Source organism: Sitodiplosis mosellana, unplaced genomic scaffold (assembly GCF_009176505.1).
Source record: "Sitodiplosis mosellana isolate CC-2019 unplaced genomic scaffold, AAFC_SMos_1.0 Smas_scaffold_5290, whole genome shotgun sequence".
Classification (NCBI taxonomy): Eukaryota; Metazoa; Arthropoda; class Insecta; order Diptera; family Cecidomyiidae; genus Sitodiplosis; species Sitodiplosis mosellana.
In genome coordinates this window covers 1-17738 of record NW_022600532.1, presented here as the reverse complement: position 1 = coordinate 17738, position 17738 = coordinate 1, and the positions used below count along the sequence as shown (strand labels likewise).

Below are 17738 nucleotides of genomic sequence, written 5' to 3'. Positions count from 1 at the left end.
TGGTGCGCGAGTTATGGCCGAAAAACTGAAAAAGTGGACCCTTCTTCACACATTTTGACCCTAGCATCAACTATGTGTAACCTCTTGAGTAAAATCAGAAATGCAATTTGTTTTTTAGACTCTCAGCTACAATTTCCTTCAAGAAACCAAGTGAAAAAAATACATGGTGCGCGAGTTATGACCGACAAACTGAAAAAATTGACCATTTTTTTGACATTCTGACCCGTAGCACCAACAATGTGTGACCTTTTTGGGAAAAAAGGGAGTTGCAATTTGTTTATCTGACTCTCAGCTACAATTTTCTTGAAGACAGTACGATACTATCACTAATGCCAGAGTTGTTATTGACCGAAATCTGAATAAGTCAACTTTGGGAAATCCGATGAATCGCTCAAATCATAACGATTTATGATTCAAAATGAGATTTTATTCAATTTTCGTAAGATTTCCAAAACAAGATTTTAATGTTTATTTTTCAGACACAAAATAACAAATTATTCTTTTTGATTTTGTAAATTGATATTTTTTTTCGCAAAAAAAAACAATCGGTTTGCTCACATGTGTATTCTACGCATTTCGTTGCAAGCATCATCGTCTTTGGATCAAAGTGTCCTCTGGATACGAAAAGGAGGCCTATACGACGATGCATACACGGCGAAGTGCGTTGAGTATTGTATTCGAGTTCAATCAGTCTTACAGTGTGTCGTCCTCTGTTCTGTGTTGCTCTATTGATCCGATTGTTTTTTTTTTGCGAAAAAAAATATCAATTAACAAAATCAAAAAGAATAATTTGTTATTGTGTGTCTGAAAAAATAAACATTGAAATCTCGCTTTGAAAATCTTACGAAAATTGCATAAAATCTCACTTTGCATCATACATATTACGATTGGTGCGATTCATCGGATTTTCAAAATTGAATTCTCCATATTTTGATCTGAGAAAGAACATTTTCGATTTGGTGTTGTGCGTGAGAAAAGAAGAAAGTATGGCAAGGTAAGTAAATCCATTTGTTTCCAGTGAAGTGAGAACTCCTCTGAATATTCACCATACCTTGAAAAATACCAAAGAGTTGAGTGCTTAGGGAAAAAAAACAAAATCAATGTCGACTCGATTATTCCATACAAAACGTTCAATTTGCTACACAAACAATGAATCAACGAGACTTCAAACAATAAACAAAACCATCTTCCGAACAAATTTGGTGTATTTCATTCAAAAATGAAAATTTTATTTAAACAATTTCCTTAAACAAAATGTATTTTTCATTAAATCAAATGTGAAGTCGCGTGCTTTGATGGCTGTTAAATGCTCTGTCATTCGTTTAAAATGTCTTTCCGTGTATTCATCTTCGACCAACTCGATTCAACTGGCCACTTTGAATTTTCCGCTCAACACCTCACTGCCTTCAGCAAAAGATTCGATACCAATTGGGCGATGCGTGTATTTCGGCTGTTTGTATTCGATGAAAGTGTGTGATTCAGAATTTTTCTCATGCGATGTCACACATTCCGAGGTCTTGATACTCCACAATTCAATCAAATGGTCAGAGAGAATCGAATCGCCATTGGTGGTATTTCACGAAATTTGCGCAGACAACCAAAAATATCCTCTTCATCGCACAACTTGACACTGCCGATATCAACCATAAAACACTTGCACTGATTAATTTATGCCTCAAGCTTCAGCACAATGGCACGATAACAGCTCTGCTTGTCTCTGACCCCAAACAATTGATCGCCACTTTGGATTCGTGAGCGTTTTGGATTCAAAGCCACCGTTTGCATGAGTTTCGATGTCATTTTGTCATTCGATTCTGTAAGAAAACGTGAAAAATTGGAAACCAATTGAAATTTGCATGAATTACGAAAAATGTTAATGAAATATGGAAAAAAATTGAGAACAATTCCTAAACTCACATCAAATTCATCGAACAAACGTGTCCAAATTCCATTGCTCGAGACTGGATGTCTGACTTTCAAATGCCAATACTTTTGACCCCAAGGCAAATCACCGTTTTGTGTATGAAAATCAATTGCTTCCAAAGTATTTCGTGCCGATGAGTAGGTGCCGCAATTCATATCGCCTGTACCATTCGATTGTTGTTTGTGATTTGCAAGACTTTTCGCTTCCGAAAGAGTTTCATTATCAATCCACTTCACGATTCTAAAAACTAAAGTAAAAAATTGATATTATTGCGAATGTTCTGGAACGAATTATTCACATCGGTCGACACACGCATTCAAAGCCACCAATGTTATCACCAATGAAATATTTTCACTTCTTTATTTACCTTTGAATACGCAGCGGAATCGTGAATAAGTTTTGGTGCAATGAATTCCAAATCGTTGCCAATTTTTTCAAAGCAAAACCTGTCACTGGTTTGTTTTTAATCAAAAATAGAACGGTATTGTTTGTAATGAAACATTTAATCGTAGTTCGCATCGTTTGTTTGTGTACACAAATAAAAGTCATGACATTGACACTTTGTCAAATACAAAAAAATCGAAGTTGGTTAGAGCGAGTTTCAGACTGTCAATTGTCAAACACAGTGACAACCAACTTCAGGTTTGTCTGTATTCAATTGTGTACATTTTTCATGATTCAATCAAACGGTGATTTGCGTACTACGACTCAAAGTTTCATTACAAACAATACCGTTCTATTTTTGATTAAAAAACAAACCAATGACGGGTTTTGCTTTGGAAAAATTGGCAACGATTTGGAATTCATTGCACCAAAACTTATTCACGCTAGGGGAATTGTTCATCCAATCATTCACGTACATACAAGGAATTGTATGTTCAATCAAATATTCACAAATATTCACAAGATCCACACAAAATTGTATGAAGTCACTATATTCGTTGCGGTCTGTCCGCAGTGAATATCACAAACATGCAGTGAATATTACACGCCTTTGTGAATATTGTGAATATGAAACTCAGATTCAACATCTGCATTGCCGACCTTTGAAGACTCTTAACGCCATCTGGATTTATATGTCATTCATAGTGTCATTCAAACGTTATAACCTCACATCAGTAATGAGTCAACAACCAAAGAAGAAACAGCCTTGTCGTATTTTCTATCAATTAGAACAATTCAGTGGATTTGTCTATCCAAACTTTATTAAAAATATTTTAATCAGTTCGGCTTATGACTGTGGACCTGCGATAGCAACAATTGACGAAAATGCAATCATAAATATTGAAAGTGAAGTAAACAGAAGTGAGTTAAAAAACACAATTTACGAAAACGAACACCCGTTCAAATTCCGTCTCGGGCATAGAGCATTAATCTTGAATTTACCAAAATTACTTGAAAATTTTAAACAAGAAAAGAAAGAAAAAAAAAATTCAAAAAAAACAGCAAAAAACTTAGATGTAGATGAACTGCACAAACTGTTGCTGAGTAAAGTAAAGAATTATTTAAAAACTAAGGAAATTAACAGTACATTTAGCGGTGAAAATTTAGATAAAATTACTGTAAAAGAAAATCGTGCTATTTGTTCGGTTAAGTGTACATTTTGTGATAGGAAAATTCCATGCACCTATGATAATTACTGGCGAATAAGCAATTTAACTAGACATATTTGTGGTCATAAGAATGAAGTAGAAAATCGACAAGTCGTTAATACAAGTGAAAATATAACGACAGAAATTCTTTTGTCGACAGAAATTCAACGTGCCAGACCGAATGTGTTACATGAAATTGCAAATACGATGAAGTAAAATCCAGAATTATTTCTGTAATCGTCTAATTTTCCTGGTACGGCATTTTAAATACACACAACTATCTGAATTTATTTATACAAAACTTCTATATTTTTTTCAATTTTTCTATTTTTTTCTGTTCCGAAGACCTAACCTCTAAAAAAGAAGGAAACTATCGTGCACGATCTATACCACGATGTATTTCATAGTATTCATTATTCAGACGAAGGAACACGTGATCGTTCCACATTCATGGATAAAAGAAATAAATGCACATGCAGAAAATTTCATTAATTACGGGATTCATTCAAATCGCAAGTTTATGGTTTTTTGGACTGACAAACAAGAGGCTTTCCGTGATGGACATCCATTGAGCAGTTATGAACCGAATGTTCTTGCCAGTACATCAAGCGTTTTCCCAAATGAAGGCTGGTATGCTTGTTACATAAAACGATTCCAACGTAAGCGATTTTTTCTTATTTAATTGTTTTTCACACATTCTAACGTCTTAAAAGTCTCGTAATTATTATATTTTGAGAGAATGACCGTGAAACATTACGAAAATTTATAGAAGTTTCAAAGTCTTCGCAATAGTTGCATCACATTGTGCCTAGCATTGTGCTTATACTGTCCATCGTCAATTCATCGACAGATGATTTTGCCGCATTGCTAAGCTATTCGCTATGTTCGCCGCTAGGTTCGCCGACAATCTGTCGATAAATAATGTAGCATGTTCTCAGCTTGCTGTGAACATATATTGTCATAAATGTGAGCTTCGTAATAAATAAATAAATTGACAATGAAGCTAAAGAACAGACACCTAGGCAAACACTCTAAATATCTTGCTAAATTTACGCAACGCCTACTGCCGATGGATTGTCGGTGAACACAACAGATGTAGGAACGAACGCAGTACGACAATGTATTTAAAAGATTGAACTTTTGATTTGATGCGAATGATAAATTACAAAATACACAAAATGACATTAGAAATGTTCTTTGGCCTAGTCTTTGGCATTTTCTGAAATGGGTTAGATTTTAAAACAAGTGACACTTGCTTTGACGTCTTGCGCTTGCTCTGTTCATCGTCAATCCATCGGCAGTCGGATTAAGTGCAATAAAAGCTAGAATAAAAGTGTATTTTGCTAAGTCTGGTCATTGTTAGATTCCCATTTAGAAAAATTTATTGTTTTTCATAGATCTCAACAACTTAAAAATCTCGTGATTATTATGTTCTGAGAGAATGACCGTGAAACATTACGAAAATTTATAGATGTGGCAAAGTATTCGACACTAGCTGTATCACGTTGTGCTTATACTGTTCATCGTCAATTCATCGACAGACAGTTTTGCCTCATCGCTAAGCTATTCGCTATGTTCGCCGACAATCTGTCGATAAATTGTCAATGAAGCTAAAGAACAGACACCTAGGTAAACACTCTAAATTTACGCAACGCCTACTGCCGATGGATTGTCGGTGAACACAACCGACGTAGGAACGAACGCAGGACGACAATGTATTTAAAAGATTGAACATTTGATTTGATGCAAATGATAAATTGGAAATGTTCTTTGATGTTTTCTGAAGTGGGTTAGATTTTGAAACAAGTGACACTTGCTTTGACGTCTTGTGCTTGTTCTGTTCATCGTCAATTCATCGACAGCCGGTTTTACCTCATCGCTAAGCTATTCCTAGAGCTATTCGCTATGTTCGCCGATAAGCTGTCGATAAATTGCCGATGAACAGTATAAACACAAGATGCTAGACAAGATGTCGATGTATTTGCCAAATCTTCGTTATTCTTGTGGAACATAGTCACTTTCTTAATCATTTTGCAGTGTAATTTTGAATATTTTTCGATTAGTCTAACGATTAGCCTTTGATATTCAATTTTCAAAAATGCGCGCTGGATTTTAACATCTCAAACTTTGTATTTCAGTAAATTGGACGGCTGCTTTGGCATATAAAATACGGCGTCGAAATATTCCTCCAGCAATATATAATCCATCGAGGAGAATACCCGTGCACACTGATTTGCGATCTACTTTGACATTAGATCCTCGATTAGATCTAATTGATTCACTCACACAGCCGGCTATACAGCTACCTATACAGCTACCTGCATTGCTACCTGCTCAGCCTAGTGCACAGGCAACAATTCAGCTACCTTTGCAGCTACCTGATCAGCTAACTGTACAGCCTCCTGTAGAGTCAAATGTTGTCGCTTCATCTGCAGCACAAGAAACATCTGACGACGATGCCATCAGTTTATCGGCTCCATCAGGTAAGTTTTCACTTCTTAATTGGCTGTCCATTAAAGTCAATTGAAACACATAAAAAATCGTCATATTTTTCATATCATGCATTGAAGATTTCGTTTTTGGTTCACAATTCCATCTATACCGCACAATGGTCAAGCATAAGTTTCGCGTTATGAGTCGAATAAAATCGACGAAATATATTGAAATTTTTACAAAATTTTAATCTGGCTTGTTATCTCATTTTAAATATATGGTCTTCTAAACCATTCTTTTCCCTAGATTTTGACATGAACACTGATATGGACAATTGCGTGAGTGGTCAAGATCTTCTGAAACCGGAACCAGAACCTGTATTCAGTTCTTATGGTGAAAATGAGCAAGAAATTCAACAGCTTTTTGAAACAAGTTCACAGCGCATTCTAGGGCGCATCGGAAGCCTCGATCAAGATTTCGTTTCAGAAAATGCTACAATCAATGATCCCGAAAACGATGGTGCTATTAGTGATTCTGGCAACGAGGACGATTGGATTTTGATGGGAAGAGACGTTCCCTCCCACTACCATCTACTATCGAAGGTCTTGTGAAACATGAAAACGATCCGATTTCAGGCGACATACCGTTCATTACTACGGTAAGAATCTAAATTTAGATTTACATTCATAATCATTTTATCTATTTTAGTCATTCATGGTTCTAAAATTTTAATATTGTTTATAAACTTTGCATTTTCAGAAAAATGGACGCGTATATAAGATTGGAGGTCGCTTGATTGAAATACATAGTGATGTCATTAATCAATTGCAGTCATGGAACGTACATCCACATATACACGACGTGACACTTGACTTCACATTTGCTTTGGCCATTTTATTGTCGTTGGTTCCTCCTGCAGACATTTCAACCGGTGAAATATACCACGAAGGGATGGTTTTTGCACTTGGTAAGTTTCTAATTAATTAATTAATGAAATCCTAGATGAAATCTAATATGGAATAATTATTTATAATTAACCATCCAATAAACTAGAATCAATAGAAAATCTAATGAAAACGTTTGCTTTCTAGATTTGTTACGCATTCGAACAAATGGCGATGAAAAAAGAATGAACGACGTTGAAGGTTTGATTCATGAGTACTACAACGAAAGATATAGCCAAGAGCCTCGCCCAGGGACTAGCAAAGATGCCAGCTAGGATGTCAGCGCCTAGGTCAGCGCACTAATGTAGACAGTTCCATGGGCAGTGCTTCACTCAGCTTAAAGCATAGAATTCAACTTATTGCGTTAGTCACGTTCTATGCCACCACCAAAAAATGTGTCTTTTTTATCTCAAATTTAAAATGTGTCCAAATTGTGTTTTGAAGATAGTACAAAATTAGACATAAAAATAACTGGAAAAAATACTCTAAGAAAAATTCAAACACAATTATCGTGGACCAATTCACCAATAGTCTAAACAATAGATTAGTCAATAGAAATTGAACTTGATTGAATAATTTAGTAAATTGAATTACTAAACCAAGGAAATGCCAGAAGAAACAGTAAAAGAAATTATAAATGAACTAGAACAAATGTGATTTTCCAGGTGATTTTTTTCTAATGGTTAGAAAGATTTTTACGTTTTACACAAGATAGGCTATAGTACAGATTAAAGTGCAAAATATACAATGCTAGATACAATGACTCGGGTAATACCCTTCTGAATGCTCTGTTTACAAGCATTTTATTATATTTTTTTGTAGGCTTTTGTGCTAGTTTTATGTGTGTGTGCACCAAGTTTTATTATAAGACCAAGGAACAATAAAACGTCATTTTTCGTCAACAATTTAGTAGATAAAAATATTCAAAAACAGTTCCTCCAACATTTGCGATAGGTATTCATTCATTTATACTGATTTAAAGTCTGGCCAGACAAAAAACGAATATAAAGCAAATATAAAATACGCAAAACGGAAGGAAATTTGTTTCAAAGTGATTAATCAACTAGTGAATCAAGCAATAACTATAATATTGCAACTGCTTGATATTTTCAATGTAAACAAAACACAACAAATATACAATTTTTCTCAGAATTTTGTCCACATTTTTATTTTTATTTTTAAATTAAATCTACCTGATAATTTTAAACGAACAATTCTGGTTTTTGACAGAGTTTTTGCAACATCAGTGAATTTATTTTTGTGGACCGTTTCATTAAAATACTTCATCAAATATCTTTGTTTGTTCAATTGAAAGAGAAAAAAAAACAACATATTATTTGAATTTATTTCTTCTGCATATTGAGCTTGAACCCAAACTAATTAGTTCTAATTTTCGGGTAAGGAATTATATTTGAATGATGCGTCTTGTTTTAACGTATATTTTGTCCGTACGGCAGCAGCACTTACAACTAAGCTAACAGTGACAGCAAGAACTATATAATGACATTTCGATCCTAGTTTCGATCAGATCCTAGTTTCGCTAGTCAGATAGACTTTCAATTTATTTCAGTGTAGATTTCAGGTCTGATATTCAATTGAGTTCGAGACTTTTTCAGTGAAAATGGATGAGGAGACTAATATAACACAGCCAAAACGTAAACAAACTGTTTTTTAAACATAAATTTGTTGTTCATAATCTTGCGTATAATTCACATTTCAATCTAATAATTATGTACTTCAAATTACATTTTCAGTTCCCCTCACAAGCAAGGAAAAGGTAGAGCCATGGTTTCAATTGGTAGAGAAGTACCAAACCAAATATTTAAATGCACAAACGGAATTGAAATACAAGGACGCACAGATCTCTCAACAAACCGAAGCACTCAGGCAATGGAATGATAGATGGAATGATCTTCTGAACGAGAAACGGAAAGCAGAAGTTAAGCAAGCCGATATAATTCGAGATTTATCCGAGAGATTGATTTCGAAGAACATCGAAAATGATCAACAAGCCGAAGCACTCAAGCAATGGAATGGTAGATGGAATGATCTTCTGAACGAGAAACAGCAAGCAGAGGCCAAGCAAGCCGATATAATTCGAGATTTATCCGAGAAATTAAATTCAAAGAGCATCGAAATTGCCCAACAATCCGAAGCACTCAATCAATGGAGTGCCGGATATAATGTTCTTCTGAACGAAAAACAGCAAGCAGAGGCCAAGCAAGCCGATATAATTCGAGATTTATACGAGAAATTGAATTTAAAGAGCATCGAAATTGCCCAACAAACCGAAGCAATCAATCAATTGAGTGCTGGATATAATCTTCTTATGAACGAAAAACAGCAAGCAGACGTCCAACAAGCCAATACAATTCGAGATTTAGCGGACAAATTGAGATCTAAAGACATCCAAATCTCTGAACAATTCACAAAAATGAATCTTCTCAACGATAAGCATGAAACTGCCGAACAAGGTGATCCACCCACACTATCGGCTCAGATTCCATCGACTGATGAAGTGGAAAATGTGTTTTTGGAGATATCAAATGATCAAGCAAATGACACGAATGTGGCCAAGCGATATACATGCCCAGATTGCCAAATATATTCCAACGATGTGAAGGCAAAGGTTAATGCTCACCGAAAAAAGGGCTGTAACGCCAGTAAACATTTGACGGTAAAAGATCACCAATGTCCAGTTTGTGGAGAAGTAAATGACTACGGCGGCATGAGAATGCATTTAAACCAATTCATCGCCAAAAATGGTATAAGGATCAAATCATCCGGAACTCTTCACCGCAACAAAAATTTGGAGTATCACATTAATTTGAAGGATAATTTGATAAAAGCATTCTCTGAAGCAAAACAAAATCAAATACAATATACACCTTTGTACCCAATAAATAACCCATTATCTAGCGAATTGTAATCTTAATATGTTTGAGAAATAAATTTTGAAATGGATTTGAATATGTTTTTGTACAATTGAGATAATTAGGGAAACAAATGATATCCATATGCAGAATAGCACATCATTAATACTTGAGGGCTTGTCATTTAGAAATGTCAAAGTTAATGTCAAACTGTAGGTTTTAATGTTTCTGCTAATGTTTCTGACTGCAGACGTGCGGAGAAGTGATTGTAATAGTGATTGAAAAAGTTGAAGAAATATCTATATTATAATAGCAAATTGGTATACCAATTTTAAAATGTCTGAGAAACATTTTTTCCAGAACGTAAGTACATTAATATTAAAGGTTTAGACGTTTTTTCGAAATTTTTGCAACATTTTTTTATTATAAATTTTGATGTGTCACATGCGTAAAACTTTATCGATGACAATCGCTGTTTGTTGTCATTACGCTCTATCGCTAGCTCTATCGTCAATACATCGACAGTCGAATTGGCGTACATTTGGAATGTCTTTGGAAATGTCTGCTAGGCTAGTTTTTAACAAAATTTTGAATGACAAACTCAGCGATGTGTATGCATACTATACACCCAGCTAAATATTGGACTAAATACCTGGCTTAATATTAAGCCAATTTGCCTAGAAATGTGTACTAAGCGGACTGTCGATAAATTGGCGATGGATGAACCAAAGAATAAACCTAGGAATGAACAGTAGGTATTCTCTACAAAATCAAAAGTTTTCAATAGTTTGCACGGTTTGCATATTTTTCAATTTGTCTTTCGTATTGAAAGTGCAATCTTCTAGGCAATCTTTTGATTTGTCGCATGCACTACTCCTAATACTGATCACTACGTTCATCGCCAATACATCAACAGCCGGCTTTGCCTACATTTACAATGACAAGCCCCATGATATGTATAGTATGTATTCTAAATGCAAAGCCAAATGTGTACAAAGCGGACTGTCGATAAATTGATGATGGATGAACTAAGCTGAGAGCCAAGGAATAAAAAAAAGTTTGCACGATCATAACCCAATTTATTCTAGTTAGCAGATGTGGAAACTAGCGAATGTCTGTATGGGTTTCAACGAAAATTCTTCCTGGACACTCTGTTTACGAAGGCAGAACGCTTATACCCAAACGTCTCAAAAGACGTGATTTGGAACTATCAAGTTCCAAAAATACTTGATCAACTTTACGACTCCATGGACCAAGGCGATCTAACAGTACTTATAGTCCCGGAATATTTTTTTAAGTGCAAATTTTGATTTAAAATATTTGTTTTTTAAAGCTTTTTCACGAATTGATCGAAATTGAAAAAAAAATCATCAAGAATGGACAGTCAAAACCAACGTGCGAACAAATTGAAAAGAAAACTTCTAAAGAGAATGTTACTAGCTGCATTGTAGAGGAAAGAAGCGGTGTTTCAACAAAAGCCACGGAAAATCTGATCAAAGCACTATTGGAACAGAAAGAATCCGTTGAGAAAAACGGTGTAGCTCGTCGTTGCCAAATACCTATCCATAGACCTATCCGAATACCGAAAAAGTCGAGCAAAAAGACAGCTCACCAATCAACACCAATTCAAAAACGGAAAATCCAGGAAAACTCTGAGGAAAAACACTGTGAATTCAAAAAGAAGGCCAAAATGCAAAAAGGTCGAACTGACGCTATATCTGAGAACGTTCCGGACCATTTTGGTGAATTACATCTAGACCAAATATCGGTGTATGATATACCGGTCGAAATTTTTCAAATCGAAGCTGGGGAAAATGATTCTCATTTGGCCTTTATCAGCAACATGATCGAAAAAAGTGCTTCAGATGCAGAGCAATATATACGATCTTATGCGTCTTTATTATATTTGGAAGAAGCAGCGGAAATATTAAATCTGCAACAATACAATGAACAGTCAATACAGCTATCATATTCAAACTCTGGAAGAATATTCCAAATTAAAATTGACGTAGGTCGAATAATGGCTGATAATTTTTTGATTTATTAATTTTTTTTTTTCAGAAAAATACGAAAAAGATTGCTCAAGCCATCGACGAATCGTTGCTTGTTCAATTCTGGCTAAGGTCGTCACATCAATTTCGTCCCAGAATGGCATTCTCTGGTATAATTACCAGATGCGATAAAGAAAATATCTACGTTGAAATTTGCGACAAAGATTGTATCAACTTGAAGAGATATTGCAAAGAACAATCATTCGACATCTCCTTCAAAATTAACAATCTGCCATATAGAATACAGCATAAGATACTCGAATATATTGAAATGTATAACTTACATTCGCTCCTGATCGCAAACAAAAAATATGATTCCAATTACGGTGGACTAGAACAAGGACTAGACAATACTATGGATTATAATTTCAGGTAATATTTATATAGATGTTTATGTACGGAATCACTAACAGATAGCTGAGACTAGAGCTGAGCCTAGAAACTTAGACTGATACATTTTTTTTTCGTATTTTACTTTTTTCTGTTCAAAGAAATCTGTGTGATTAGCAAGGTAGTTAGCAAGTCTAAGTCCAAGTTTCTATGCTCAGCGTACATCCTGGGCTATCTGTCATTCACTGAACAGTATTTCTATTTGATAATTTCTATATAAATTGTTTAGTGGAAATTTGGCGAAAAATTTAAATGACGAGCAAAAGGTAGCCGTTATATCTATACTGAAAATGAACAAATCACTGCCTTACTTGTTGTTTGGACCTGCAGGTTTTTTTTACTATTTATTTTAATATAAATCCAATATATATTCTCGTATATATCCCATATAATTTTGTGCTAAACAAAATGTAATTGATTTTAGGTACCGGAAAAACTCGGACATTAGTAGCTGTAATTGAAGAAATAGTACGGTCAACCGATAAATTTATTTTAGTTTGCACGAACTCCAATGCAGCAAGCGATGAGATCGCCCAACGCTTGTTGACTGTCTTACATTCTGGGGAGATGATTCGAATATACGCAAAATCATTCAATGCGGCAAAAATGATCAGTGATTTGAAACAATGCTCCAATTTGAAAAATGGAGAATTCAAGTATCCATGCTTGAACTATATATATGGATATCGTGTCGTTATCTGCACTTTGTTGACCGCAGGAAATTTGATGAGAGCTCGAAGTGACCCCAATTTTAATGCCAATCATTTTGAATACGTTATTATTGACGAATGTGCAAGTACGAATGAAATATCCACATTGATTCCAATTGCAGGTATGTATTCTATGATAAGTTTTGTATTGTTAAGCCTTTTTACTGTGTTAAACGTTTAATAACGACGCATGTGTATATAAAGTTCAGTATAAAGTTTGCCCTAGACCATAAGTTACTCGCCAAATGTTTGGGCATAAATACATATAATTTGTCACCCAAAATAGGTTTATGTTGCACAGAAAGTGGAATACAGGCCAACGTTATACTGGCTGGAGATCCCAGGCAATTAGATGCCGTTAGTAAGTCAGTTGCTGCGGCTAATTTAGGGTATAAAACTTCTTTTATGGAACGTTTGTTCAAACGGCCGCTATATTCAAAACATCTGGATACAGGGAAGTTCAATTCATGTTACATCACGCAATTGGTTCGAAATTATCGGTCGCATGTGGCCATCTTACACGTCGCGAATGTGTTATTCTACGGTGGCTCACTAATATCGAGTGCATCTGAAGGTAAGATTGCCGAGTGATTTTGTTATGAAAATTGGAAGGAAAAATGAATACAAGTTTACCGAAATATTTCTCAATTTATTTCAGCAACAACCAATTGGTTCATGAACTCTCGTATTTTGCCGAACAAGGATGTACCAATTGTGTTCAAGGCCGTCAATGGTATTTCAAGTATTTCGGAAAATGATTGCAGGTAAGAAAACCAATTCTATGTTTTGCGCTTGTTTGTGCGTAACTCTAGGCGTAACTAGTATTTAATTTTGAATGTATTCTATGTAATCTAGCTTGTTCAACATGAAAGAGGCACGTGCTGTTGTTGACCAAATCAAAGAACTGTTGCGACCTGAAGAAAAAATAAATGGCAAGCAAATAAAGCAATCAGATATCGGTGTCGTAACACCATATAAGCTTCAATGCAAAATTATCACTAGAATTTGTGCAAAATTGGGCTTTAGTGATATCGATATTGGCACTGCAGAAGTTTTTCAAGGCAAAGAAAAGCCCGTGATGATAGTATCAACAGTGCGAACAGGTGGAACAATGGGCTTTGTTAATTCAGCTTTGGTAAGATTTCTTTATTTTCTTTTTGCTTGCTTTTTTCTAAAAAAATTTCAATTGAACAGAACGAATTTTTTTTCAACAAATTTAATTTTAAATTTACACCAGTTTTCATTGTCGGTTTGTGTAGCATTTCGTATATATTTCAATATTGAAATATTTTGATGTGTCACTTGCGTGAATCTTGTTCTGTCTAGTATTCTGTTCATCTCTTGTTTCATGTCTCGGTTCATCCATCGTCAATTTATCGACAGTTGACAATCATATGTATGTATCTAGCCGTGCGTGTTAAATGATCGGCTAAGTGTGCACAAAGTGGACTGCAGATGAACTAACGATGAATTGACGATAGATGAACCCAGAGGTAAACACACCAAAATCAAATGTTCACACCATTTTTCACTGCTATATTCCAATAAATAATTAATTGAATATTTCAGAGGTGCAACGTAGTTTTAACTAGAGCAAAATGCCTCTTAATAATATTTGGCGATCCGCACACGTTATACACCGACCGTAATTGGAGGTATTTGCTCGAATTTTGTGAACTGAATGGGTCATTCATACAGGCACCAGACAATCCTTTCAATTTTGAAGAAGACATCAAAGAGGTTGACCAATCGGGAGAATGACGATAGCAATAAGAAAAAACAAGATTCCAATAGATATGATTTAATGATATCATTTATTTTTTCAGTAATATCTTTTCTAAATGTTTTTCACAAATACATACAAACATAATGCCAAAAATTGAAAAACGTTTATGAAATTGTGTTGTACGTAAACCAAGTCATCAATAAAATTAAATTGATAGTTAAATTTATCATTCTTCTACCACCGTTTTCAATTCCGATTCTAGTTGGGAAAACGTGGTTGCAAGTACATATGAAATGGTGCCTGATTCATCCTTTTTGGTTGATAGATTTCTAAGCGTTGCGACATAACTATTCCTAATCACTGCAAGTTTTCCAACACTGTGATTTCGACTTAAAATTCCATTTTCATTGCAATCATACCACATAGCCAGAACTTCAATTATCTTTTTGTCGTCCTCTTTGATACATGTTGAGACATATTTAGAATTATACTTCATCCTGCGGTTTTTTTCATTTATGCATCTAAATCCTAAAACAAAGCCTATCAGATATTTATTCATTAGATACCTTTGCGGAGGCAGGTCCAATTCAATGCTTTTATCGATACTAAATATTGCCCATTCGCCAACATGTAACTCATTTGATTTGACCAAATTCTGTTTACCGCTAGATTTATCTTGATCAATCCAAGAAATATTATATTTAAATCTCTTGCTACTATTTGCACTAGAATCAGGACCGCTTTGTACCCTTTTTTGTCTGTCAGAACTTAATCTATGTGTAGATTCAGACAACATCCAAATCAGAGTAGATTTTGGCACGATTTCAGTCGATCCATCGGATGAAACTACTTCGACGCATCTGCTTGGACAAGCTGTATTTTCAACTGGGTTTTCCATTTGGCCGTCGCTTTGTTCGGGAATTGCTTCAGAATCACTTAAATCTTCATCGTCAGTCGTTGAAAATTCATTCTTGAGCTTAGCTTCGCAATTCGCTATATCACTCGGAGTAAAATGAATACCAAAATGAGTTGCCTTTTCTAAAGCATCTTTTTTAGCTTTTTCCATTACAGTCAAAATTTCTTCGTTCGATGGCAAATCCATAGTAGTCGATTGTGCATTCATTTTTGACTGGATTCTTGGGGATATAATTTCTTTACACGAGAAAATAATTTTGTTCATAAATTCTACTCTGGATACCATGTGTAATAGCTCGCTAAGATTGAAATTAATCTTAGTAAAGTTCGATGTCCCCATGGAGCGCATTTTGCGGAACATAAACTCACACGGCTGACTTGAGAAAAGGGGTGGCAAGAAACTGTTCGATTGGTGTGTTGTACGCAACCTCACAATAAGCTCAATCATTGCTTGTGCGTTTACTTCAATACATGCATAAGCATTACTTGATATAAAATTTTCGGTAAGTGTGTAGCCACTTTTGGACATTTGGATCCATTTTCGCCAACATCTCAAAAAGTACGTAGCGTACCATATTCTATAAATCCGTTCAGTGGGCTGCAACTTTTCCTCAATAAAACTTGAAGTGATGTTTCTACATATTGATAGATACATCACGGTAGCGTCGACATTACCGACATAATTTTCCAGAGCATTTATTACTCTTTGATCCATTATTTTCTCCAGCGACTTGAAATTTTGTCGGTCTTCGGGATAGATATCGGACCAAACTAGTCCATGAATTTGCTTCGGTACAATATGCATAAGGGTTTGGATGTGAGCAACCGTAGCTGTTTCATTTCCGATTTGAAGCAAAGTAGACGAATCCAAATATCTGTTGCGGACTTTAGTGCCGCAATGGGTTGGATCTTGAACACAGATCATACCTTGATTAACACGTTTTATGAGTTCGATATCGGGAACTAAATCGAATCCGACTTTGTATTTCATCGCTTTCAACAGTCGAGGATCCCCATCAGAGGATATTCCAACCACCTCAACTCCAAATCTACAGAATAGATTCGAAATAGAATGAAAAGTTGGCACTTTTAGTAATAATATACACTGGAATATATAGATGAAACTCACTTTTTTAATTCATTTTCCGTATGTTTCCAACGTTTTAATACATGATCCGTTTCAAACACATTATTCGAACCGAATATTTGTAGAATGAAAGGGATTCCATTCTCTTCTAGCGGCTGTGCAACTACTATATATACTAATGTACATTGCGGCATCTCCACACACTGTTTGATTATTTCAGCTGATTTAGCTTCGAAGGTTATCGTTTCTGGCATACCACTTTTCGTATTGAATGGAAGGACAAGTCCAACTAATTGATTATTGCGAGAGTCATAGACAATTTTTTTAACAACACCCGATGCGTCTTCAGAAAGGAAAACTCTTTTAGGAGAATTTGTTCGTTCCAAATGTTTGACAAGTTGCTCACACCTCAATTCGCCTTCAATAATACGTTCTTTGTCAACGTGTATATGATTCACTAGAATGTGTCAATAAATATATAAGAACTTTATAAAAACATAGAGAAAATTAGAAAATTTACCAACTGTTCCGGCTTTTGGAAGAGGAATGTTGGCACAAATTATCTCATAACATGCTCTGCCAGCCATAATATAGAGATATATTGAGAAGTTCATCAATATTTCGGAATATCTGCGAGAATTCGGATGTTTGTTATAATTTGACAACGATGCAGAAATAATTTCGCGCATAATTGGTGAAAAATCAGGATGATTGATTTTAAATGAATCAGTTGAACTCCTTTGTGTTTGTTTTAGGTCTTCGCACCATTTTAAAAGAACTGCACGATGGCCGAGAAGTAGTTTGAACTTGTTTTGTTTTTCATACAATGTCAAGTGATCGCAACTATGAATTAGCTTTGCCTTCAAAATTGACTGACGGTCCTTTTCAATCTCATTTTCCAATTGATCTAAGTAATTTTCATTTAAACTAATTAAAGCGTGAGCATTATCAAATCCATTATGGATTAAAATCAGTTTTAGACAGACACAGCCTGGAAAATCACTCCAATCCTGTAAGAGCACATTTTGAAATAAAAGTAATTGATTTCAATTTAATTATAAATTAAAATATATATTTTTTAAATCACCATTTT

The 17738-nt window shown here is 35.0% G+C and overlaps 1 protein-coding gene and 1 long non-coding RNA gene across 3 annotated transcripts; one reads left to right on the top strand and one right to left on the bottom strand.

Moving 5' to 3' along the window:
* Positions 1-1674: 1674 nt before the first annotated feature.
* On the bottom strand, positions 1675-2653 carry LOC129572628 (uncharacterized). Its single transcript, XR_008688469.1, has 3 exons — positions 2292-2653; positions 1918-2171; positions 1675-1814 (listed from the first exon to the last, which is right to left on the bottom strand). It is a non-coding gene; the product is annotated as an uncharacterized LOC129572628 (long non-coding RNA).
* Positions 2654-2985: 332 nt separating this feature from the next.
* On the top strand, positions 2986-7875 carry LOC129572629 (uncharacterized). Of its 2 annotated transcripts, XM_055452632.1 has the most exons (7): positions 2986-3229; positions 3677-3769; positions 3862-4175; positions 5655-5999; positions 6256-6607; positions 6709-6916; positions 7041-7875. In XM_055452632.1, the coding sequence occupies exons 3-5, from the start codon at positions 3911-3913 to the stop codon at positions 6558-6560; spliced, it is 915 nt and encodes a 304-aa protein (XP_055308607.1). In that variant the 5' UTR covers positions 2986-3229; positions 3677-3769; positions 3862-3910; the 3' UTR covers positions 6561-6607; positions 6709-6916; positions 7041-7875. The 2 variants fall into 2 exon arrangements, with proteins under 2 accessions (XP_055308607.1, XP_055308608.1); XM_055452633.1 differs by lacking the exon at positions 2986-3229 and having other exon boundaries at positions 3656-3769.
* Positions 7876-17738: the final 9863 nt, after the last annotated feature.